At 32.5% G+C, this 27,351-nt stretch overlaps 1 protein-coding gene across 2 annotated transcripts; it reads right to left on the bottom strand.

Annotated features, from left to right (window-relative positions):
* Positions 1 to 27,351, bottom strand: LOC133184166 (uncharacterized). 2 transcript variants are annotated; one of them, XM_061319069.1, is made up of 16 exons: positions 27,132 to 27,351; positions 22,087 to 22,410; positions 17,308 to 17,458; positions 15,013 to 15,194; positions 14,606 to 14,754; positions 12,499 to 12,652; positions 12,245 to 12,327; positions 11,887 to 12,112; positions 10,162 to 10,316; positions 5,685 to 5,871; positions 5,034 to 5,204; positions 4,307 to 4,483; positions 2,815 to 2,911; positions 2,153 to 2,207; positions 1,233 to 1,275; positions 912 to 1,033 (listed from the first exon to the last, which is right to left on the bottom strand). In XM_061319069.1, the coding sequence occupies exons 1-15, from the start codon at positions 27,214 to 27,216 to the stop codon at positions 1,255 to 1,257; spliced, it is 2,217 nt and encodes a 738-aa protein (XP_061175053.1). In that variant the 5' UTR covers positions 27,217 to 27,351; the 3' UTR covers positions 912 to 1,033; positions 1,233 to 1,254. The 2 variants fall into 2 exon arrangements, with proteins under 2 accessions (XP_061175052.1, XP_061175053.1); XM_061319068.1 differs by lacking the exon at positions 2,153 to 2,207 and having other exon boundaries at positions 1 to 1,033.

Below are 27,351 nucleotides of genomic sequence, written 5' to 3'. Positions count from 1 at the left end.
TGCGGCAAGGAATATTCATGCTTAAAAAAGCCACTCCTTTAAGGGAAAGGGCAATAGTTCAATAAAATTAACTTTGAAGTTAATTTCTGTGTGCTTTAGCTTGAACTGAAAGAAAAGTAGACCTACTAATCTAATTTCAAAATTGAATAATTCCTACAAATTAACTAAAATTTGACCTCTTAAAAGTGGAAATCATAATCTAGATTGTACATTCTGCATGCAGTTTATATAATATATTCTAAATGGTTACTTCTGTGCGGCTGATAAACATTTTAAAATTTACGCAAATATGATTCTTTTCTGTACATGTTACATGTATATAAAATACTCCTGAAAACCCTGAGAAAAAGTTATTGTGGACAGATCAAGTGGAATGCCTTTGCCTTTTCTGAAATTATTACATACACATATGAAAAAATAATCAGATGCTAGCTACCTTATAACACAGATCTATGAATGATCATTTCTTACAATAGCCGAATTCATCAAAACTGTTTGATGATGTATTATTCTGATCATGTCCGGATGCACCACCAGGAATATACATGGAAGTGCTTTTGTCCGAATTCACAGAACAAATATTCATTTCACCTGCCTTTGCATACGAGTCAATTTCTCCAGAATGGCAATAAGAAGACGAGCCTAAACCACTCTCCCATGGCTGAATAGGCTGAAGTCCCATAGCCACTGTGTGATCAATGTAAGAGGACCCATGACCCACAGCTGGGGGACAACCATTATCCCTGGCAGTTTGTGAAGATCCAGGTGACCTGGATTTCTTACTTTCAATTAATCCAGAATCATTCTGGATATAGGAATGTTCTGTGTTATTATCACTGTGTCTCTGGTCATAGTATTTGGAGCAATTCTGACTGCACTCATAGTAAGAATTATCATGCATCTGGGTTGGTATCGCTGTTCCGTTTTGTACAGCTCGAGGAGATGTCGACTGATTCTCGGAAGAATGAAGCAAAGGCACATTTTCGGTGACAGCAGACTCTGGCAGTCTAGATATTTCTCCATTGGTTTTTATCTACAATAAAGTTTCAAATCAATTGTCTTTCAAACTGGATTCATTTGTCTTTCTACAATAAGGTTTCAAATTAATTGTCTGCAGACATATGCAATACCAATAAAATAAAATGAGTCAATGTTTTTTTTTTCTTTTCAACTGGGAAATAATTTTGTTACTTATTGAGTTACTAATCACTTAAGGGAAAAAAAACACTTACGGCAGGCATCTCTATTTCTACATCAGGTGTTTTTAAACAATGCCTGGAAATGGAAGAAACCATTATTATTAATTCTACAGTGTGTTAGCAATAACAGTAATTGTCATTATTATAGTTTTAGAAGATTGTACAGATTTTCACTGTTAAAAAATTCTGCACTTATACATTCAGCACTTAAAAAATGGAAGTTAAATCACTCCAACTTATTGAACTGTTGAATTCTTAATTCAAAGAGAAGTTTACAATACAAATGTACTCTCAATTTCTAGTTCAAGAGGCCCAAGGGCCTTGTAGCACACTTTTTTTCATGCAAAACTTTTTCATTTTTTTCACAAAGCTATATATGAAACATGTGAAAGACACAGGTTAATTGCAACAAAGATGTTCTAAAAACAATCTCAAGTGGTAAATGTTCAGTACCAAAGAAGACAATTTTTGCAAAGTTTCATACTAGAATCTTCATCCATTTCTGATTAATTTTATCTTAGGATCATGAATTTCACTCTTCTCAATGCCATCTTGCTCTCTCTTTATTTTACATTTTTTGACAACTTATTTCCATAAAACATTTTATCCACAATTCCAGTGTATCACCCCACACCACATATACATCATGCACTATCAACCCCCCAAGGCATTTTTCATTTTTATACCAATAATTTCAAACACAAATACAGCAGTTTCTTTGAAAAGATCTTTTGTACATGTTGTAACAAATAACAAATACAACTGACTGTACAAACTAGGAAATCCTATCCGATGACAAAAATTGTACAGGTATAAAACATGGAACCCATTACCGAGACTATAAAAACAAACACACAGGTAACTGTTGATAAAGACGATACAAGATCGGACAAGCCTCTCTTTGACATGCCAAGAATACCTGTCCACCCAGCTTTTCTTGCCAATTAACTTACTAAGGAACCATGTGCTTCGGCAGCTTTTGTATATTTGATCAAGTGAACAGCTCCTCTGAAATACACACATAAGAGACATATTTTAATTTTTCCTCCATTGTGATATTTCACCTTTGCACCCCCAATGCTAAACATGGAAGTTTTCTATAAAAATGATGTTCATGTTTTATTAACATTGGACCAAACAGCTCAACATGCAACAGGAAAGCTAATATTTCCATGCAACACATACAGAAACCGCAGTTCCTATCCCATCTTTCTTAAAATCTGGTTCATGAATGCATTAATTGTCAATTACAAATTTACATAATGCCTAGAAGAACAAATTCAGACTAAATCCTATAACACATCATTTTTTTTTTTGTAAGAAGCATCAAATTACAATAAACCAGACACCAACAGCACATCAACAAAGTCTGACATTCATACATGCTTGTATATACAGTAATCTTTCCTTGCAACTTTCAACAGAAAAATATTCAAATAACCCTAATGTGAAGAATGCATAACAAACTAATTACTATAAACTGATTCTCAGAGAATTCATACTAACTTTTAATAATTCTTGATCAGACAAACAAGCAACAACTATGGTTATATAGATCGTTACCATGAGATTATCTTAAAATATCACAGAGAGCATATTTTATTGTAAAACCTACCTTATTCTCCAAGCAACAATAATGATTACAACCACTGCTATGACAGCCGCCACAATCCCAGCAATGATTCCCCACGGAGCACCACCCTCGGCACCACCTAAAAGCAAAATCATCATAGCAGATAGCAAAGCTAGCATTTATCCAAAAGCAGACAGTGATTAGTTTCACATTTATACCCACAATTCCCCAAACAGGAAACTTGAATAATATACAGCATTCAATCTCATTCTTTATATTGCTGCGTGAGGATAATACCAGTCTTTGCTACCACGTAACATGCAGAGAATTTGGTCATTAATGGTAATTTTTGTTGTGAGAAAAGAGAACTGTGACACATCTCAAACAGTGATTTACATAGGATATATTAAAACTAATAATGAATATAAAAAACATTTTTTTATACTATAGGCACTCCTTCCTTAATTCTGCTCAGGAGCAACTTAATTAACTGTATTTGTAATGTACTCAACATACATGTGGGTCAGAGATCATTTAGTAATATCATGTTGAATTGGCTCAATCAAGATTTTACATAATACTTCTATACAATTTTATATTTTGATGGTAAGCATGAATTAGCAAACAATGGATTGTGCCAAAGATGCCAAAAATATGAATGATCAATCTCATTAAATAAGTATATTATAAAATATTTCAAGAACAATCTAATTTGATACACATGTATCAGTATTTTAGGTTATTGAACTTACATTAATTTGTGAATATTGGCACTCGTTGGCTGTACAAATGCACAAGCTTGTGAGTGCATTTGTACAACCAACGAGTGCCAATATTCACCAATATACATGTAAGTTCAATAACTCCTTTATTATATAGCTAAAATATTTCTCATTGATTTATATTAATTATTTCAATTAATTAACTCAAAATTAATGAGAATTTTCAGTACCAGATATTAAAACTGCAGTATCCTGTAAGTGTTCAATATATCACATCATTCCAATGACCCTACCAAGCTTTCTGATTTGCTTATATACTGATGTTTTTATTGAGGCTAATAGGTACTAAATTATTAATAATTTCAATTTTGTGTGAAAATAGACACATCTTACCTATCTGCCTCTACTCTTCATAAATATTGTCGTTGAACGATTGACCAGACAACATACTTTGCTTACAATGGGGCTTTCAATATTAAATGCTCGTATTCGGAATGTTTTGGGACATACTCATACGCGTAATGCAAACTCAGCGTTCAATAAAACATTTTTTTTTTTTTTTTTTTTTATTATAGCCTATTCATAAGCTATATAATAAAACAAAATACTGTTACTTAATGAACAAATTAAATCTACAGATACAATTTATAAACTGTATGTGCACTTTTTAACATTAGAATTCTGTAGTATTCTAAATATTTATCTGTGCAAGATTTAGATTTTGGCATTAAAGTTTGGAAATCTAAAATGCTGATATAAAGATAAATTCCATATAATATTGTTAATTTTTTTTTAATGTAAGAGCTGAATACCTGTGTTTGAAGAATTAAATAGTGATGTTGCTGGAGATTTAAACTTGAATTGTCCAGTGGGTGAGTTGCCTCCCTTAAATGCAGCAGTCACTGTAATTTTGTAAAGTTTTCCACCAATCAGATCTGTGACTCTGTAGGAGGTTGTGTTTCCACTCAGAACAACAATCCGAGGTGTCCCTGTAGACAAGCAGCCAAAATTATTTTGCATATTCAATGTAAAGTTCATAATTCACAACAAATTTACTTATACAGTACAATTCAAGTAATCCAGATGTTGTGTATTTTGAATCTTGTCTATTATGATAAAAAAAATTTAATTTGCCCCAGTACATTCAACTGTCTATAAATGTTTCCTGATGCAGAATGTTATTTAATCCAACAAATTTCTTTGGAACAAGTAGTGTCTGTATAAGGCAAGTTTTACAGCAGTATTTTCTTTAACGTAGAAACAAGACAGCGCATGCTAACCTTCTGCATATCCCAGAAGTCAATTGTCTCTGCTGCTTCATATCAGAGAATTGACTTAAATGTCTTATATTCTAATATTTGAATCTACGGGATTCAAATATTATACTCAAATATATCTATGGATATTCTGAAGTGAGTTGGAAGTCCAACTACTCTTTATGCATTTTTACCTGCATACCTTGAAGTTTTTTCTTGGTCCCTTTAAGTTCAAGATATTGATGTTTGACTGTACTTAAATATGACAAACACTATCTCTAACCTTCACAGTTTTCACTGATGTTAATAGTGCAGACTGTCACAGTGAAATTTTGGACAGGACCCACTCTGTCATTCTTACAGCTGTAACTACTCCAGTTAAACAACATTGTACTGTTGCTGGTTTCATGGGTGTCAATTAATACTGGATCTATGTCAACTGGTTCCTTAGGCACTGCAAAAAAAAAAAAATCAGGTTTACAACAAAAATCAAATGAAAACATTGGTAAATGTTTCTGTGTAAAAAGAAGAAACGAAATCCAATGAGAGGCTCTAAATACTAATGAAAAATGCTTCCTTGGACTTTGGAAATATTACAGAGGTGTATATGTTGAATTTATCAAGTTCATATTCACGATACTTGCCACATTTCCCCAGCAAAATGTTCAAATACAATGAAGTACGGGGTGTTAGTGAACAGAAATCATTGCTCTTTACTTACTCTGAGAAAATACATGCAAATAATTTTACTTTATCTTGAACTAATATAATTATGTGAAGAATATTTTAATCTATTGTAGTCATTCACTGCAGATTTCCATTTATTCTATCTTACATCTCGGAACATATCACCCTAACTGCATAAAACTACCATAGAGTTACATGTAGTAAGTGTGCAGTGTTTGGAGCCTCCTTAATTAACTGTAAAACCTACCAGCATCCACTGCATAAGAGCACTGACTCCACTTGATACCACTGCTGATGAAGCGGCCTGTCTTAATCAAGAACGCTTCTACTGAAATGCCAAAGGCAAACTTCTCAAAGGAGTCGGTAACACTCAGCTCTCTCCAATAGTTTTTCCATCCTTTTTTGATAGGAAGTATCTCAGAATTTATTTCTCCCTATAAGATGAGAAATATGTTGTAAATACTAAGAGAACATTAACCTATAGTTTTACAGCTCTCTTATATCATGACCACACAGCTAAGTAAAAAAGGATTTCAAAAAGTATGAGAAGAGGTAGCTGATCTTAAAGCAATCAATGGTGGCATGTTTGAAATTTCAAGCACTCCAAAATTAAGTACTGAAAACATTTTTGATCTTGAAAATAACAATAGGCCCATGGGCCAAAATGCTCACCAAAGTCACAATGACCCTGCTGTTCTTCAGAAAAAAATATTTCAAAAGAATTTTTCATTTAAAAAAAAAGTTGACCCCTATTACAACCCCTTTCTAACATCCAGAGATCATGATTTTAATAAACTTGAATTTGCAATACCTGGGGATGCTTGCATACTACAAGCAATAATTATGCTCCAATGGATTTTGAGGGAAAAAAATCCCCTACTGTATATTTTTTCCCCAACATTTCTAATGATAATTGTGTTTATTTTTTGTAGTCTTACCCTAGATCTATAGGGACCAGGATTTGAACAAACTTGATTCTGCACTACCTGAGGATGCTTGAATATTAATATTACTAATCATGGCCTTGTTGTTCTTGAGAAAAATTTACAGATTTTTTTTCCCTTCAATTCACATATAAAACTTAAATCCTCTTTTGTGGCCCCTTGCCTCTGGGGCCATGATTTTAACTAACATCTAAACTATACATGACACATCAGGAAGCTTTCATGAACTTTCAACTTTTCTATGATAGTGGTTCTTGAGAAGATTTTTAAGGTGTCACCAAATTTTCAATAATTCCAAATTGTAATTAGCCCAGTGATTCTGGAGAAGTTAAAACTGTGAAAAGTTTACAGACAACACATGAAGACAGGCAGACAGAAGGACTCTGGACCCTTTTCAATCAGAAAAGCTCACTTGAGCATTTTGGCTCAGGTAAGCTAAAAAGTTGTCTAAATGGGTGAATGAGTTTATAATCAGAAGGGAAAGGCAGACAAGTTGAAAAAATAGCGAAACCAATAAACAACCATGGTGGCCATGTTGAAATTTTGACCCCCCCCCCATCACACCCCCCAACAAAAATACAATTTTGGTGACCTCTTGATAATAATATATCTCAAATTTCTCATTCAAGAAGGAACTCAATGAAAGAAAAGTTGACACCACAAACAGATAGACAGACAATATACTACTTTACTATGAACAGAATTCATATAATAGTCTTAAGTTCAGAAGACACAGGTGTAAAGGACACTCACAGTAAAAAATTGTTACACCATATGACACGCTATATCTGAAGTTGTTTTTAAAAATTTATGGAATATGATGTCCAATTGAAATTTCACAAAAGTCTACTTACATTGTTATTTTTCTCAATATAGTCTTTTTAAATGAAAATAATTGTTATATACAGTCAAACCTATATTACATTTATTAATCAGTCACCTGCAGGAACCCTTGAAAGTGACCTTTATAGAGAAGTGACCCTTGAGTAGACATTCATGTATTAATTACTTTTAAAGTATCAATCATGTTGCAAAAATTTTAGAATCACAGAAATTGGTCATCATATGGTATAATCAATATGAATATTAAAGCCATATTCCAAGTAAAGATCATATACAGTGGCGCCGCGTTTATCCGGACGCCATTTATCCGGACGCTCTCCATCCGGACGATATTTTTTGGGAACCGATTTTTTCCACGTTATTTTGTCTCATTAATCCGGAAATTCGCTTTCCGTATCTGGACGGTCAATTTCTACTACAAAACATAATAGTTCATTGAAAAATGACTCGTTTATCCGGACGGTATTTTTTCAAGAAACGACATTTTCACACTTATCTTGCATTCGTGTTAATTGTTGCAAAAACATTGGCCATGCAGTCAGTTTGAAGGCGGTTACCTGTGACCTACAAACAATAGCGCCTATAATTAGCGTGTGTTTACCCCAATTCAATCACACGTTTATCTTTATTATGAAGCTCAAAGAATTTAGCTGACACTGTGCATTAATTAAATAATAATCCGTTCAAAATCATATTGCTAACCGCATCGGTAAATTCAGGAGAATTTTGGAGAGTTGTAAATAAAATGAACAATAAATAACGAGCGATTTCTTAATGCTCTTTATCATGTCGATTGCGTTAGTTTAAAATACGATGTTCCATTTCTAAAAATCGTAAATGTATTTGAAACGTTTTTTTCCCCACAAGACAGTATAGAAAGGTACATAATTGAAGAAATATCTCTATTTAATGTACTACCGTTTACAAACGTCCATTGCATATAAAAATGGCGTTACGTACAGAAGTTGATTACGTTTTTCAAGGTATTTTTTTATGATCGAAATTCAAACTTAGTGTCTGTAGAAAAAAAAATAATACTGATAATCATGAAGATGGCTTGTGTTTACGAATATTTTTAATACTTTGCTTGAGTTAGTTTGCAGTGTTCAGTTAATTTTATAGTAACCCTGTGTATTGAATATACGGGGAATATACAGGGTTAGTTTATATTTGAACATTTTCAATGATGATGCTGAACAGTTCTGTCATATCATATGAGCTTCAATAATTATAATATATGGTAAACTAAAACAACAGTAGATCAAAATTTGCTCAATCCATGAAGTCACATGCCAAAGAGAAGGCGAATTAAAAAAAGGAGGTCTCGGCATAAAATTGCCCATTCATTTTTTTTTTATTGTGTAAATTACATTTTAATATATTTTTTCATTAATTAATTACTGCTTTTAAAACAATTAACCAAAATATAATTTAAAAGTTTTTTTTTTCTTTGCTGTCACATTTGAAACAAGAATGTGCACATATACATGCTTAGAGAGTGCTCTTTGAGATGTGATTCAATTATCCGGACGATTTCGTTGGAGACAGAGGCGCCACTGTAGTATCATTCATACATCTTCCATAGATTTTTGAAGAAGTTCTAATAAAAGAAACCATAGGTATAACAACACAAACATCAGACATGATAGATAGTGTAAAAGCCAAACTCTGTATAAACTATGAAGTGTGAGAAATCCTTCCTTTGATTTGGGAAGAAGGGGGGGGGGGGGTTATAAAAAAACAACTTCATTTGGCCATATCATACACTTTCAGTCTAATTTCTTTACCTACATATAGCTATACTTTGTGTCAATTTCATTTGAAAAAGATGTATAATTTTTTTTTATATATTAAAATGCAAGCTGTTGTAAGCAATTATGCATTACATTTGTAATATTATTGTATGCATCATATCTGTAAGTACCAAATGCAATACATTTTCAAGCACATTATACATTACATTTGTAAGTGGTGTAAGCATTACACAAGCCCAAGTTGGAAAAACCTTTTCCCCATCAGAAACAAAAACAAACAAAAAAAATGAAAGTGTGCATCCAAAAGAAATGAAATTCATAGCTTAGAAAATAATGGGAGAAGGAAAAATATGAGGAAAATGTACATAGAATCATATGGATTTCTCCATTAGGAAGACTTATAGATCCCATTCCTAGTATTACTGTTAAAGAACTAGAGCACTGCACCCTGTTTGAAGGTCAGAATTAAAAAAGTATTATTCAGAATGAATAAAATATCAGAACTTCTACCAAGAGTTGTTACACAAATTACCTCATATCCTACAGTTTTGCTGTCAAACTGTAAAAGGAGTATAGCAAAATTCACTATGCACCAAATAACTGATTAATGTTTACTAGTTTACATTCAGAACAAAAAAAAATCATGCTGAAAACTGAAAACCTGGAAACTGAAAAACTATAAACCTGGTTTTCTACACAACATTCAGTAACAGGTACATAAAACAAAATCTCTATGAAACAAAGATACCTTAATTGTTCTAGCAAAGAAAAGAAACCTCTTTAATTGTTATTGGCCGGGTCCCTACTTTATAGCAAATGAACAGTAAGCACAAACTAATTTAATACAGTGAAAACTGTCCAATTCCATCCTTGTGTAATCCATTTTACCGTCAATTCTAACCCTTATTTAGTTCCCATACATTGTACTACTATTTTGTATATTCTTTATACTGTTAAATCTGACATCTTGTCTTTATCTCCCAATGCATGTTGGATTAGACAGGTTTCACTGTATTGAACTCGGGGGTGAAGTATAATATATCCATGTCTATGGTTGAAGCAATTTTTTTTAATTAAATTTTCACCAAGTAAAAGACACCAATTTGGGTGACCCCATTGATCATTGTTGATTTTCCAATTTCTAAATAAGAGTATCTTCCATTGGGATAAAATTGATTTATACCTTGCATCCAGTATGGTCTCCTTTACACCACATAATGGAGTAGTTTGTGATCATGTATTTCCTTACATCTTCTGGAATTTTGGGAGCTGTCCATGATAACTTTATCAGACTGGAATTCAAAGCTTGTACAATAATATTTTCTGGATAGGGGGGACCTATAAAATAATAATAATTGTTAGGATAAAAATCTAATAACAGCTAAAATTTTAAAAACTTTAGGAACAGACTCTAACAGGGGATTGAATTTCATAGAAATATTTATAGTATGTCTGCACCTAATTAAAAATTAGACAAAAAAAGGAAAATTGTTTAAAGTATCAAATTCATGAGCAGGATATGCTATCATAAACAAGAGGCCTATGGACCACATTGCTCACTGAGTCAATGAGGCCCTACTGTTCTTTGTCATCAGGTTTATTTTTTATTACTTTGATTATCTATTGTAGTCCCACTTCCCCCTCCCCATCCCCCTTTTAAAGGTGCTTCCATATTAATATGACTAATCATGTCTTTGCAGTTGTTGAGAAGAATGTTTCCATATATATTCCTATGTGAATATTTTGATCACCTATTGTGGCCCCACCCTACCTCAAGGGTTTACAATTGGACAAATTTGAATCTACACAACCTGAGAATGCTTCCATATCATTATGACTAATCATGCCCTTGCTGTTCTTGAGTAGAGGATTTTTAAGGAAATCAGATGTATTACTATGTAAAATTTGATCACCCATTGTGGCACCACCCTACGCAGGGGTGGGGGAATGTCATGATTTGAACAAACTTGAATCCACACTATCTAAGAGTGCTTCATGTTTTTGCTGTTCTTGAGAGGAAGATTTTTTCCCCATACATGTATATATGCTTATAAAACTTTGATCACTCATTGTGGCCCAACCCTACCTTGGAGGGTCATGATTTGGACAAAATTTAATCTACACTATGTAATGAAGCTTTCATATAAGTTTTTACTCTTCTGGCACAGTGTTCTTTAACCGAAGATTTTTAATGATTTTTTTTCCTATACATTCCTATACACCACTTTGATTGCCTTTTGTGGCCCCACTCTGCCCCCAGGGGTCATGATTTGAACAAACTTGAATCTAAACTACCAGAGAATACTTCAATATCAATTTGACTAGTCATGGCTTTACTGCTCCTGAGAAGATTTTTTTAACATATTTCCTATATATTCCCTTGTAAAACTCTGATGTCTACTTTGGCTCAACCCTACCCCCTGGGGGGTCATGATTTGAACAAACTTTAATCTACAATTAATACATAATGGAGTTTGATACGTTTCAACTCTACTAGCCCAGTGGTTCTTGAGAAGATTTTCCCAACATATTCCTGTGTAAAACTTTGATCACACATTGTGGCCCCATCCTACCTCTGGGGGTCAAGATCTAATCAAATTTGAATATACACTACCTGAGGATGCTTTCACATGTTTCCTCTGTTCTTGAGAAGATTTTTAAAAGTTGCCAATAAATTTTCCCTAATTCTTAATTATCACCTAAAGATAGCATGGTCCTACATTTGAACAAATTTGAACCCCCTTTATCCATGGATATTTTGTGGTAAGTTATGTTGAAATTGGTCCAGTGGTTCTTGAGAAGAAGTCGAAAATGTGAAAAGTTTATAGATGGACAGCCGGACAAAATGTGATCAGAAAAGCTCACCTGAGCTGTCGGTTCAGGTGAGCTAGAAACCTAATGTGCTTACGCTGATGGAATGCAGGGATAATGAGGGAGGAGTCACTTTTTGGGGAGTATCCCACCTCCGTGGCTACGTTCACTTTGATCTTTGTGTCAAATCTGTTGTCAACTGGGACCTTGTCAGCAATCGCTGAGGGATTTTCTATTTCATATTTTTGGGTTTGTGTACCATTTATCTCTGTTATTATCCTATACTTTTTAATGATGCCATTTTTGTGCTCATCCTCTATTGGCTTAAAGAATATAATAAGAGAAAGTCATCCATAGATCTTTGTATTAAGTTTTTGATATAATAGGTTTCTTTTTTAATAATAAATCAATCTTGAATAGACAATAAAGCAACATTTTTTTTTAAAGAAACTCACTTTCCAAAAGATAAACACAGCTGTACAATTAGTATCAACACAAGTATAAAATCCTGGATCCATTTCTGGTACATCACTGGGTACTGGAAAACACAAATTTAACATAAAATGAGAGAAAGAGTGTGTAATTTCAAAATTTCTATTGAGAGGGGCGGTGGGAGGAGAGAGAGAGAGAGAGAGAGAGCGATAATTGATAAAAGTTCTTTTTGGGAGGGGGGGTTAAAAATGTTAATGTATGCTTTTATTAATCCTACCATCTTGTAATGTGGTGTTATGAGCTTTTGTTGTGTCAGACCAAAATCCTGTAGACTGGTTTCTGACCAATGGAATAGCAGCTATCCAAATTGTGTACTCTCTATATGGTAGCAGATCATTCAAAATCGCCTCTGTTTTAGTTGTATTAATTTCCTGAAAACAAAAGATTATTCATTTATATTAGAACCTCTAATTCTTATCATTTGCAGCATTTCTATTTGAAATTTACAGAAAGAATCTTTAAAATATACTGACATGCAAAAGAAACACAAGCAATTAACTACTATATGAATATTTTTTATCTGCTGATATTCACAATTTAACTCAGATTTTAATAGGAAGAGATAACTTGATTTAAAAACACCAGAAATTTCATTGAAATCTTGAATGTTATCTTTCAACTTTAGAAAGTAACAAGTCACTGTTCAATGCCCCCCCCCTTTCCCCACCTGAATTGAATTACAGCAAGTAGGTCATGCACAACAGTTGTAGCTCAGACTCTACAATGCATTGAGTTCATCAAACTCTTGAAAGAAATACTCTTTCATTCTTTTTGAAGTGGCTGTTTCTCAGATGCTTAAGTCAAATTCCTCGATTCTGGTGCCATACGAAGGGGCGTGATAAAGTGCATCTTTGAATCTGCAACACTCTTTCAACACCCTTTCAACTTCATTTTGAGAATTTTCTGCTAGGAGCAATTGGAATGCATGCTTACAGTCATTTTCAGGAAGCCTTGGCATCATTTAAGGAAAAGAAACGAGAACTCTTTTTCCGAAATAATGCTGCCATACTTATGATGAACAGAAACAAACCTAAATCATATGCAAATTTTTTGTTGAACGTGTGATTTATTATTTCCGTTTAATCAGGCTCAGGCTTTGGTCCAGTAACGAGATAAAATCATTCAATTGTAAAATTACTGAATAAAAAAGCTGAAGATGTCCTTTCTTATAAAGTACAAAATTATACCCAATCTCTAATTTTTTTTCCTCTAAAAATAGGATGTTGTGTTTCTCTAGTACATCACTATATACCAGTACATGTATGTATATACCAATTTAATTAAAATTAGATCCACTATGCTTCTTTGAGAAGCGGTAGGGAATTCGGAACATCTAATTTTAATTAGATTATGTGTATACTGGTCAAAGATTAAGTGCAATGATACAGTTTTTTCATGCATGTGCAAGTACAGATGTAATGAATAAAATTCAATCAGGTAATGTCTAATGCTTTTACTTATTAATCTTAATGAAAATTACCTATATGATTAAAGGTAAATAAAACTGTATTAAAAGGAATGACTAATACATACTGTAAGCCAACTTTTATTAGTGTACAAGAAATATCGGCCTCTTTTGCAACCTTGTTTTACTCACAAACATTTCTCGCTGCATCTATTATATAACTGTGTGTTTGTGCAGAATTTTTCCTCGGTTGCAAAAATTATGAGGATATAGATTTCAAACTGACAAATCACGAAAAAGATGTCACAAATAATAGTTGATTTACAGTATTATGGCAGTATTTTTTATCACAAAAATAGGGTAGGCCTTTAGAACAATCTATATTTTAAGCACTATTACAACTTGTAAATAATTTGGGAGTAAACTTGGTGATAATGAATTTATATATGGGTAAATAGGAAGAGAGGGAAGCTGAATTCAAAATACATGAAAGAAATACTTTTTAAAAACTGAGTTTTCCTTCCCTGTCTCACTACTGCAAATAACTTTTTATTCGTGAGAACTTTTTTTTTTTTGCAAAATTACACAAGACTATCTGCTTGCTTGCAAAAATTTCATTCTCACAAATATTTTTATTAGTAAAGATTATAGACATCAATAACCAGAAGTTGTGAAAATTTTGTCTCACTTATGAATACAAAATATCTCTCTTACAAAAATAAGGTGTCATTAAAATATGGTAATCTGCCATATTTATATACATGTTCATACATGTATTATAAGGTTTGCAGTTTCTTATATTTTCTTGAAAATTCTCTGTGGTAAAAGTTTTGAGCATTAATGCTCTGAACTCAGCAATTAGTCTTTTTTTTAAAAAAAAAAAAAGAAGAAGACAAACTGCAGTGTGCAAATTATGTACCTTCCATGGAGGATTTTGGTCGAGATCTGAAGTAGTTACAAAGCGAATCCTGAACAACTGTGGCTGATATGGCTTTTCTACACTCCATTTTAAATGAATAGAGGTTTTATTGGCTAAGGCAGAAACTGAATGTACTTTGGCAGGCTTCACTGCAACAGAAACATCAATCCAACTTACGATATTTCCTACTCAACTAAATTACATATAACATTCATGCACTGAAAACATGCTCCTATATTAGCAAAATATATGGTTCTTCCTGAAAATCTATGTCTACAGTTAAAAAAAAAAGACACGATCTCACTGAAAGATAATTCAAAACATCCAATTTTATGTCATATTTCCTAAAATTGTTCTAAACCAAGCAAGTGCATTACTCTACAAAAACAATATCCATGCATAATTACCGAGTGTATTGGTCATGAATTCTGTCTGAGTTACCGCTGAGTGAAGCGTCTTCGTGTTGTTGACAATGAGACGGAAGTAATAGTGCCCCATAAAGAGAGGGGAATTCTTTTCCTCCTTAATGACACAGGTTACTTGTGTCCCATTTACAGACAAAGGACATCGACTCCATTTCTCAGTTGTTCTGAAAAACAATATAATGAGATAACGAGATACCAGCTGAGATATTGGGTCTTAACAGTGAGGAACAAGAGTACATCAAGTGAGTCAATGACTCTGTGATGTGTAACAGCTTGTCAGACTTTGAATTATGAAAGCTTCTCATGGGCTAAGACCAAAAACCAATAAGAGAAGTACATAAAAATCTATCTTTTGACATAGTACATAAAACTAGCATTATATAATAAGTATGCCATAACATACAGACTGAGATTGTGTAATTGAGTGAACCCACTAAAAGCCTTACTATTCTTTTAAATTTTCTTTTAAAAGAGATTAACAGAACAGTATTACTTTCTGAAATTTTACTGCATACTTTGATGATAAAACTTCAATGCTAATTAAAATTATCTCAGCACATGAAGGCATATGTTTCTTGTTTGTTATACAAACAATAATACCTATTCCTCTATGCTTCTGATACATGAAATGTTGTAAATCCGTACAGATTTATTATCTGTGCAGATCACAAGCTATACTGTATCTACCTCCTATTACGTACACGTACAAACTAATTAACACTAATTACCGTAAGCCCAATTCACATGCACCAATTTACACATGGTTTGAAAATGTTACATAAGAGCAATTGCTGCAAAGTTTGCACCCCGGTATATTTTGGTGCATGTGAACAGAGGATAAACAAATTTGCAGGAGTATTTTTTTACTCCTAGTGTGGGTGGAAATTAACTTTTACATACATGAGTAAATTTACTTCTGGTTGTATTTTCAATTATGTAAACATGTAGTAAAATTTACTTTTAAGAATGCTTGGAGATTGTCAAATTAATTCTGATTTACACACAGTTTGCTAGTGCATGTGAAAGAATAGCAAAAATTACATTTAGTACTAGGAGTACAATTTGCATAATTTTCACTTGTAAACATGCATTTGTGAATGGACCTTTAGTGACAATGTTGGCTGTACCTGTGTGTTATACACTTCTACACTATACTGAGGTTCTAGTACACTGTACTTGCTTACACTTAAGCTGCAATTCAGTTAGCTACAGTATTTTGATCCTTACACTTACAAGCTCGTCATAAAGTAAGCTACTTTGATTCTAACACAAGCTCACAATTCAGTAAGCTTATCCTTACACTTACAGACTACACTTCAGTAACATACATTGATCCTTTTATGCCCTGTTCACACAGAGAGTTTAATTCGTAGTAAATTAATTCGTCAAAATTTAATTCGAATTAGCTTCGCTTAGCGTTCACACGGAGCTAATGCAAAGTAATTTAATGCACAGTAAATTAATTCGAATTAAACTAATTCGCATTAAATTCTCCCTGTGAATGCAGTTCAAATTTAATTCCCAGTAACTTACGTTTAATTCGAATTAAACTCTCCATGTGAACAGGGCACTACTTACAGACTACACTTCAGTAATGTACATTGATCCTTATACTTACAGGCTACACTCCAGTAACATACATTGATCCTTTTACTTAGAGACTACACTCCAGTAGCATACATTGATCCTTTTACTTACAGACTACACTTCAGTAATGTACATTGATCCTTATACTTACAGGCTACATTTCAGAAAAGCTACTTGATTCTGACACACATAAGCTTACGATTCAGTCAGGTACTTTATTCCTTACATTTATAGGCTACAATTCAGTAAGCTACCTTGATCCTTACAATTACAAGTTTACTATTCAGTAAACTACCAGTACTTTGATCTTTTCACATATAATACTAGTATGATAATTCAGTAAGCTTCTTTGATTCTTACACTTACAAGCTTACAATTCAGCAAGCTACTTTGATCCTTATGTTTACAAGCGTTAACTATTCAGTACGTTACTTTGATCCTTACACTTACCGGTACAATTCAGTAAACTACTTTGATCCTTACACTTACAAGCTTACAATTCAGTAAGCTACCTCGATCCTTAGGCTTATGGGCTACAATGCAGTAAGCTACTTTCTGATCCTTACACTTACAGGCTACAATGCGGTAAGGTACTTTGATCCTTACACTCACAGGCTCTAATCCAGTACGGTACTTTAACCCTTTCACTTAGGCTACAATGCAGTAAGGTACTTTGATCCTTACACTTACAGGCTATAATCCAGTGAAGCATTCAGATACTCCACACTGATATCAGTGATTCCATGAAGCTGTCTGTATTCCACCACCAGGTCCCAGTAACATTCCATTTTTTCCCAGTTATACACCACACAGCTGCCTGATTTGGGAGCCCTTGGTTTGTCTGTAAAACAGAATTATAATTCTGGTTTTGTTTACCTTGTCAATACATACCTTGTCAGAATACAGCAAAACTTGGATATACAGAAGTCACAGGGTCCTTGAAATTTGTGTCCTTATAACTAAATACTTTATATCCCATAGTGCAAAGACCTCTACAGGATTTATAAATGTTTTCTTAAAATGACTAAGATTTCCTTATAAATGAGTTCTTTATGATTGAGTTTTACTGTATAGTAAATGATTAACCTTTCTAAACTGTAACAAGTACATGTACTTTCAATTGAATGAAAATGAGAAGAAAACAGAAAGTTTTCTGGCTCAAAATCCAATAAAACAATACAAAATAGAGAACAGGGCCAACTCAGACCCCTATAAAATATAATATAATATATTAACACAGTAACTGCAATTATTAAATAATCCAAATTCAACTGTCGCAGAAGACTTTGCATTAATTCATTACTAAAGTAACTGTACGATTAAACAACCATTTGTTAACCACTAATGATGAATGATCCATTAAACATACAAATTACAGATACATAAATTTAGGATAGCAATGTCATTTACTAATGATACGAAATTTCGTTTTAAATATTACATAAGAATTGATCCCCAAAGGGAGATTAATGGGTGCAAAGTTATTCACTAATTTGCTAGCTATTTCAAACATGATTGTGCAGAAGAAAATAGTTGCTGTCATTAGGAGGCCAGCCTGGTAATAAACTTGCTACTGAAAGAATTAAATATACAGCCAATCGGCATTTAGTTATGTCAAATCAAAACTAAAATAGGAAATTAATGCAGAGTTAAAACTTTTAAAGACTATTTAACATGCCACTGGGCAAATATATAAAAGGCACTTAGGATCTTCTGCCTGAAGATAAAAAAAAGTTAATTCATTCACCTTGATATTGGTAAAAATAATTCTGAGGTACAATAAAATTATATCATAGATTATTTGTGGTTACTAGGTTGCACATTTCATCCCACTATCATGTTAGTGTTTATATTGATTACAACTTAAGAGAGATAAGAGGGACACAATATTGAGTCCATAAGGCTTAATAATTCAGTTTGAATTTCAATTACTTTTCCTTATATAGACAGATTATAGTCTACAATATAGATCCTACTTTATCATCACTATAAATAATTTTCACTTAAAAGCTAAAAACAGCAGAAACTTCCTAAATGGTGAGTGGTGAAGAGATAAAATCGGAACTTTTATTAATCTTAATTGTTTACAGATTAACCAGAAACTGGTGGTTATAAATGGCAAACCATGAACCCTTTTTCCCAAATGCTTTGAATGCTGACATTTACACAAATGTCATATTCCCCCACACTTCTACAGCTTAATGCAGAGATTATACCTGAAAGTCTGCATGCAGAAATCATAGTTGCCATGTGTCATGTACCAGTTCCTGCTAATCTTTTAAAAATGGTCATTAACTAACATACTTGACCCACATAAATGGGAGATAAATTAAAACTCATAGTGGAATTTATCAATGGGCCAGTTCCTTATTTTAATGGCACACACTTAATGACATTCAAAAAAAAAACTGGTGCCAAGTACAGTGAATTAGCCATCAAAACCTAACATGATTGCCTATATATCACATTGGCAAACCCATAATTCACTTGTAATCAAATTAAAATGACAGAGTCCCTACTATGTTTTACACCTATCAAATGTCCTTGGATGTCTTCAAACTTGAAACAGACAACAATGTCAAGACAGCTAGACCAAAGAATATACACATTAAAAATCTGCCAACTCCTGAGCATGCAAAATTTCTGTTAGTCTGGGTTGTAGTGGGTATTGATTTCTCTTTTTAAAGGTAATTTGAGAAATCTTTTTTTTTCCTATCTACAGTATCTAAGCATGAAAAAACCACAGAGAGTATATCACTGTGAGGTGGGATATACTATAAATTCTGTATGAACCGAAGAGATTTAAGACTGGAATCTTCTCAGTATCATAATTCCATCTACTAGGTACTTCTACAAAAAAGAACTTCAACAAGAAAAGAATTACTTTGTTTAACTTTTTGCAGAATATACTAAGATTGAAAGTATATGGCATATTATTTCATTAAAATTGACATCAAAGTTAACCAGAGAAAAAAAAAGAGAAAATTCTTAAACATTCCACGCATAGCATAAGAGGGTACTATAATAGCAAAATTAAATCAAAATTAATTGACTTTCATAATTATATACAATTAAAATCAATGTCATTTATTATTTTTTTTTTAATTTTATTGACTGTATTCAACTAAGTCACCACAAAAATATTTGTGCCCTGACCTACTTTAAATAATGACACAAAGTACATGCCCAGGACATATTACCAGGTACAGAGGGACATGTTTGTCCAAGTTTTTCTATATAAATAAGTTCCTCTAGTTCCTTCCTTGTAGAAAATAAATTTTATTTCTACCTCTGATCAGTACAAACTGGGATGACATTCAACAAAGTTGAAAGGCTGAAGTTTAAATTTACACTCTTGATGTACAATTGATTAAAGAATTGTCATTATAATTTCATTCATTCATTCATAGAGAACTTGGCCAATTCTATTGCACTGTACTACAATGAAAGCTTTTATTAAATTTGGATGTTTGATATGATACACATTTAAATATCCAGTATTATATGTCAGTCATTTTCAAAATTTAACTCTTCTTGAACTTTGAGAAAAGATGAGCATTTCTATATGTTTAAGAAATAAACAACAATGTTAAAAAGTTCTCTGGGAAATGAACTTGGTTGGTCACGTGATCAAATCCTGTGAAGCCCGAAGGGCTTCTCAGAAGATTTGATCACGTACCAACCAAGTTCATTTCCCAGTGAACTTTTTAGCATTGTTGTTTATTACTTTTATTTACATTTGAGACGAATATTCTGAAAAGATTGCTGGGGTCTGCATTTATTACACGAACGGCCCGCCGTATTGCTATGTTGTGACGCGCAATGACCTCGAAGCTGTTTGGTCTTGAGAGTTCGCCTCGCTCCAACATTTGAATACTTACATATTGATGTTCAGCAATCCAGTTCAGGAAATATCTGTTCATAATGAAAAATCCATGATCGCTACTGAGAATAATCTTACTATTAGTGTATGAGTTCTTAATATATGAAGTCAAAAGCAGTGGTATCGTCTTCAGTTTACATACCTTCAAAGGAATTTCGGGTTAAAAAGGTAAGCGTGATTTTAGGCTAATTAAAAACATTCCTCATACCGAAGAAAGAACTAAATGATCATTTGTTGAACGAAGAAAAACATATATGTTTCAATTATTTTATCTTTTTCATCGCTTTAACGGCTTAGAAGTTCCGAAACCAGTGTCACCGTAACAGAAATATGTAGATAAGATATCATCTCGCTGTGTGATTCGGTCACGCCATGACCTCTGACCCCCTAATAAGTTCATACAGAATTGAACATATTTTCTCTTCAATAGGTTCATCTAAGAAAAATATTTGCAAATGTAAATAATGTACTTTAACTAAGGGCAGTAATGTCATCACTTGTCAATGTCTATATCATTTGCCTCTGTTATCTTCTCACCTTCCATGAATATAGTGGCTAAGGGTTGGGGGAAGGGCGGGGGGCAAGTAGGACATACACTTTAGCTTGCTGCATATGGATGACATTTCTACATCGCTATTTTAATATACTGGTAACTCAACCGAAAACTGGACACAGACTTCTGCGGAAAAGACATCTTGAAGCATCTAGTTTTAATACTTGTTTGTCTGTCTGAATACTGTTAGAAACTTCTAGACTTAGTTTTTACAATTTCATTAATTAAAATACTAATGTAAGCTTTTGACTTATTTGTCATTATACCGGTAATTCCTTACTATCTGTAGGACAAAACAGTGCTTGAAATGTTTTCTTAGGACCTTTAGCTTATTACATGCTTACAAAACTATCCATCCCAGTGTAGTTAAATATAACATAAAATTCACTATTTATTTAATATTTATTTAAAAGAATATATGAAAACATTTATAAAGTTTATTTAAATAGTCATATAAAGAAGGGGTATGTAATAAGCCTGCAGTTCTCCATTTCCTTTTACAAATGACATCTTTCAAATGAAATATCAAAAAACCTTCAGGATCAATGATTTCTACCTACAATAATTGTTTACTTAAAACTAGCCTGTAACTGGTTGTGAAGATTTTAAATTGTGGAATATAAATATAAGTCCATTATTCTATAAAAATGAAAACTGAGGAATGACTTCAATGGACTTAAAAAGTTAAATATGCAAATCATAAAATGTAAGCAGCACTATTATTGCATTAGTGTGTTATACAAAAACCAACAAAACTCTTCAAAATGGGAGGTTTTCTGAAAGGACCCAATTTAGTAATGTCAACATAGGAGAGAGAAAGAAACATCAATTTATTCTGCTATGATAAGAAAGTTTTTCAATGCATTTAAAGGATATCTGAAAGGGTAGGGGAGGGTGTCTTAGTCAACAGCAAGACAACATTCTGAAAACTTATTACTACATAAAAAGATCTCGGATCCGATGTAACAAATATGTTACATTTCAACATTTCAATGAAATAAAACTCATTCCAGTCGGTGAGTGTTATACTTACATTCGATTTCTACAAATGTTTGGTCCACAAGACAAGGACGTTCTTGACCGTCCTGGTCATACAGACAGACATAATGCATATATTTGTTCTTCTTGCTGGCTGTTTGGTTCACCATATCCAATATACTTATTCCCACCTCTCCAGGGTTATTCAAAGGTTTTCCATAGAGTGTTCGGTCGTCTTTACCCTCTTCCAGTTTTGAGGACATGAAGTAGAGCCTGCCCTCGCTCAGTAGTTTTGCGCTGCCAACTCTGTCGACCTTGAGGACGCAGGTCAAGTTAATGAATTCCCCAAAGTAGAAAATAGGGGTGTAGGTCTGTATTTCTGCAAAACATATGTCGAAAGGACAAGTTTTAGAGATAAAAGTTCAGAAAAATATCTGCCACATAATTTGTTGTCTAATTACAGCCTCATTTCTCATTATCATGAATTATATTTGAAATTCATAATAGTTTCAAATACATAATTAAAACAGAGTTTCATTATTGTAGCAAATCCTCGCATATTCTGAGTATCTTTTTCTCTACTATTATCATTTACTAACAAATTCACATAGTATATATTTAATTGAACTTTGATATCTTGAATATTGATGCCTCGATCGTTTACCATGGATAGTCAAAATCTGTTGGAAGTTCCAATCACTTTAATTTTCTTTTAATCTCGATATCTCGAATTCTTGGATATATAAAATCTCGTTTATCTTGGCCCCATTAAGTTTGAGATAACAAGATTTGACTGTATTTCTTATGATCAATGTACTACCTTTGCTTCCCACTTATTAAGGCTTTCTGGGAATATGTGCCATTACACCACAAAAATTATATTATGTTTCAGTCTCTACCTTCATATTAAAATACATGATAAGAAAAATTGATTTTTTTTTTCTAGCTAACTTCAATTTTCAAAGAATTTTTGAAATTGATTCTGGGGGTAGGTGACAGTAGGCGTGTTAAGTACAACACCTTCTTTGTTTACCTTTGAGTGCCTGTCTCTATATTTGTCAGCTGTAATTTAATAAGAGAAATCATTAAAATGCTCCCCCTATATCTTTCAACTATCTTTTTTCAGTTTCCGAGATACATGGTCCTCAGACTTCATAGATCAATATGTATCCGGTATAGTGACCATTAATTATGAATATGATAAGATGTAAATCATGAAAAATTACCAGGTTATGGTGAGACAAACCAGTTAATTGTGAATGTTTTATAAGAATGTATCTTATTCTCCAGCATACAGCTGTGAAAAGAATTTATTACAGCAGTAAATTTCTGTCAAAGGGGGAAAAAAAGGATGATAATCTACTTTCTAAAAAAAAAATATCAATAATCCAGGAATTGTTTAACCATACACAGAAACACTGAATAAACCATTACCCGGATTGGGGAGGAATCAACTAATGCCTACACTAATCAGATTTTTTATCACTTATTAATGTATAATTCCCATTGCACTTTATAGATGTAATACATGCAATTTCATACAATCTGAAAAAAAGGATCACTCAGTATATACCCATTATTCTGACAAGGTCTTATAACTCTTTCACTTATTAAAAGTCCAGAGAATTTTTTTTACATGAATTCTGATTCATATTAATTTTAGCTTTCCTAGCTGTCTAAGATTTTCATACTTTTGCCTAGGGAGAGCATTATATGCAGTGACATTGAATCAAAGCAAAGAACATCTGATTTAAAGTACCTCAATCGGCTATTCTTTTTTTTTTAATCCAAGACATGATTTTTTTAGAAGTTACATTTTCAAGTAAGATTTTCAGTACAAAATGCAATGCAGTATAAACTTCTGTATCTTGAACCACTGATATCTCAAATACCAGAAATGCTGAAGTAAGTTGGAAGCTGGAAGTCCAAAACCACTTTTTCTTTATGTTTTTTAATCTCAATATCTCTAATCCTCAGATATCTCTAGTTTTCTTTTTCTCATCCCCATCAAGTTCAGGATGCTAAGAAAAATGTTCAAATTCTCCAATCCCCCCTCCCCACAACACCCCCTAACCAACACCCCCTCTCAAGCTGGATCTTCCCATGCAATATATGTTAAAGTTTGGTCAAGTCATATAATTATGTCAGTAAAAATTTCATAGTATATGTATCCAACCTATTGGGATTTACCAGATGATAAGAACTCATAATCAATAAAAATTTCTTGAATCTAAGGCAAGCAAATTAATTAAATAAGGCAACTTTGAAATTTCCTTATGTAACATGCATGATAGCTCCATCATTTTCTTTAAATTTGCATAAACCAAAAAATTACATATCTCTCCTCCACCATAATGAAGGAAAGAAACTAAACTCTTTTTCTTTTAGTGGTATAGATTTTTTTTATATCTTGGTTGCAAAAATGACAGGAAATGCCCTAAATATAGCACTTTTACAAATGAGACTCCATTCTAACTGCCAACTCTGTCAGTAAAATATGCTTCTACCTTAAAAACTATCAACGTTTCCATACAGTGCAATCAGGCCAATTTCCATTGCAAAACTTCATGAAGTTTAATGAAGATGTCATGCTTTATCTACCTCAATAGTGCAAAATACAAAAATACCTCACACTGTATGTTTATAGGTCAAAGAGCCCAATGGTTTAGTTCTACGTGAATGGGCTTCAGGTATCTAATTTTCAGATCACTCTAATAGTGCCCAAATTGAGGAGTGGGATGTTGCTGGTTCAAAAATAGCAACAGAAAATTGATTTTGTAATTAATCTACAACGTAAGGTATGCAGTTTTCAAATTTGCAGCACTGCAATTTTGTGACAATTTCATTCCAGTGGCAATTTTTTTTTTTCTCTTTCGGAGACAATGAGCTCTCCATCAAGAAGTATGGCTACAACAGACATAAAACTGACAGGTCTATATTGGTAATAACAATTCTACAAGTAGCGAATCAGTCTACCAGAACTGCAGTTTTAAAGAAATAGTCTCTATATAACTTTTGCACTTCTAAATTGTGTGTCTTTAACATAATTTATTAAAAATGACTGAAAAAAAAATCTTTCAGCAATATAGTGATCCAAATGGTTAATTTCAATGATGTGCTTTGCATTGTTCTTTGAATTAGCATATACAGTGAAAAAGTAAAAAAGAGCTCTGTATTGTTTAAATATAGAACTTAGCCTTATATTCCTGACATAAAACACCTACATGAAACAGCTGCTTGGTATGATTTATTCATTTTTTTTTATTCTCTTTCATTTTTTTTTTAAAACAATTGACCCATCACACCTTGAATTGCAATTTTAAATCCATGCAGTCAACAAACGTAATTTTTTCCAGTAATAGATTTTCTTCATTAATTGGTTTCTTTTACCAAGAAATCTCTACATCAGCAAATCCTTCATAAGATCTGGGTTTCCGAAAGTCCAAGTTTTACAATAAGACACGAGACAACAGGAAAAAAAATAGATTAGAGATACAATTTGATATTGTCTACCATTTGAAGTACAATAGCATTTTAAATGTCAACTGGTCTTGAATTTCTTAATAGTATACTAAAAAAAACTGCTACAAAGTATGCACTTATATGAAAGTTCATTCAATGTGACATACTATACTTCAACAGCAGCTGTTAGATATCTGGTTCTAAGCACGAGTGAGTAAATATGTAATTTCTGGTAATACTAAGTATAATTTTCTTTGTAAAAGAAACAATTAAAGACATTTCTTTCGATTGAAGTGTGTGTTGAACTATTCATTTAACTTACATGCTGCATTTGATTAACATTTTAACCCTCATAATTTTTTTACATATAAAATGTCAACAAGAAATTTGAATTAAGGATAAGACATAAAATGTCAAAATCTAAACAAATATGATTGATTTATGTACATGACAAACAACTCTGTCATAACTTACTAGGTGGATTTGAAGATTTAATTGTTATTTCAAAAATTAAATTTAACAAAAGTTTAAAAAAGATTATTCTGTGGAGGGAGGTCAAAATGTTGTAAAATACTTGACAAACAGAAATACACTCGAAAAAAAATATCTGTAAAATTAAAAATCTGAAAATACAGTCAAACTTCATTATCTTGAACCTGATGGGACCGAGAAAAAACTTTGAGATATCCAAGAGTTCAAGATACTGAGGGTAAAATGCAATAAGAAAATGGTAGTTGGGACTTCAAAATCACTTCGGCATATCAATGGTATTCGAGAAATCTGTGTTCATGATACCAAGGTTCAGCTGTAACATAATTCAATACTAGAGCTCAATAGAATAGTGTAAAACCATGCTATATTGCATGCTATCTCATCACATTTAGTAACTCTGGAATTCACTAGTTTTTAAAATTGTACATTTATTTTAATATTTATACCCTTGTTAAATATGTACCACTTCATAGGGTTAAAAGGTTTATAAAATGATAAGTTTTTATGTATTTAACTCCATTTTCCAACATCAATATAACGAGATCTAGCTACGACTCTGTCTCTCTCTCTCTCTCTCTCTCTCTCTCTCTCTCTCTCTCTCTGAAATCTTGAAAAGATTAATATAGGTCTTCCACTGACAGAAATTTATTTTTTAAAAAAAAAAAATGAATGAGGTTTTTTATGAATAACTTGCTCAAATTACCGGTAGCAGAAATAGCCATAAAGATAAGTTTTGTCTCATTAATTTTTGCTCAAACACTTAACGGGAAAAATATTAATTTTTCAAAAGAATACATCCATTTAAATAATGCAATATACTTTTAGCTGAAGTGCACTCAAGCTTGCAAGAATTCAATACCATCATTCTTGGAAAATTTACAGTTAAGAAAAAAATATTTCCTTGGTAATGTCATAAAAATTACCTGTATAATTGAAATTTCTTCGATATTTATGTGTATAATCAAATGCAGTTAATAATAATATGTGATGGAAACTTCTCCAAATTTATTTAAACACTTCAGAAAAAGAATTATAAATTGTGTATATAAATACATATGTAAACATATTTTTAATGTCTGACAAAAATTTAAAAACTAACTTTTTTATTTTTTATAACTTGTTTAATATTAAATATGGCAGCCTTACCCCCTTTTGGACACTTAAAGGCTAGAAGAAACCCTCCTGAAAGTAATACAGAGAAGGCCAAAATGTTCACCAATTCCATCTTCATTCTTCTAATGTTCTTTTACATACAACAGGTGTTTTCCATAGTAGTACTGCAGTCAAACTAATGTCACTTCACTGTGTAGAGACTCATGCTCTCTGATCCATAATTGATTGAGTCTTGCACTTATATAGGGCTTCA

This window comes from Saccostrea echinata, unplaced genomic scaffold (genome assembly GCF_033153115.1).
Source record: "Saccostrea echinata isolate AGI-Se365-2 ecotype Australia unplaced genomic scaffold, CSIRO_AGI_Sech_v1 ptg000010l, whole genome shotgun sequence".
NCBI lineage: Eukaryota > Metazoa > Mollusca > Bivalvia > Ostreida > Ostreidae > Saccostrea > Saccostrea echinata.
This window is presented reverse-complemented; position numbering and strand designations above follow the sequence as displayed.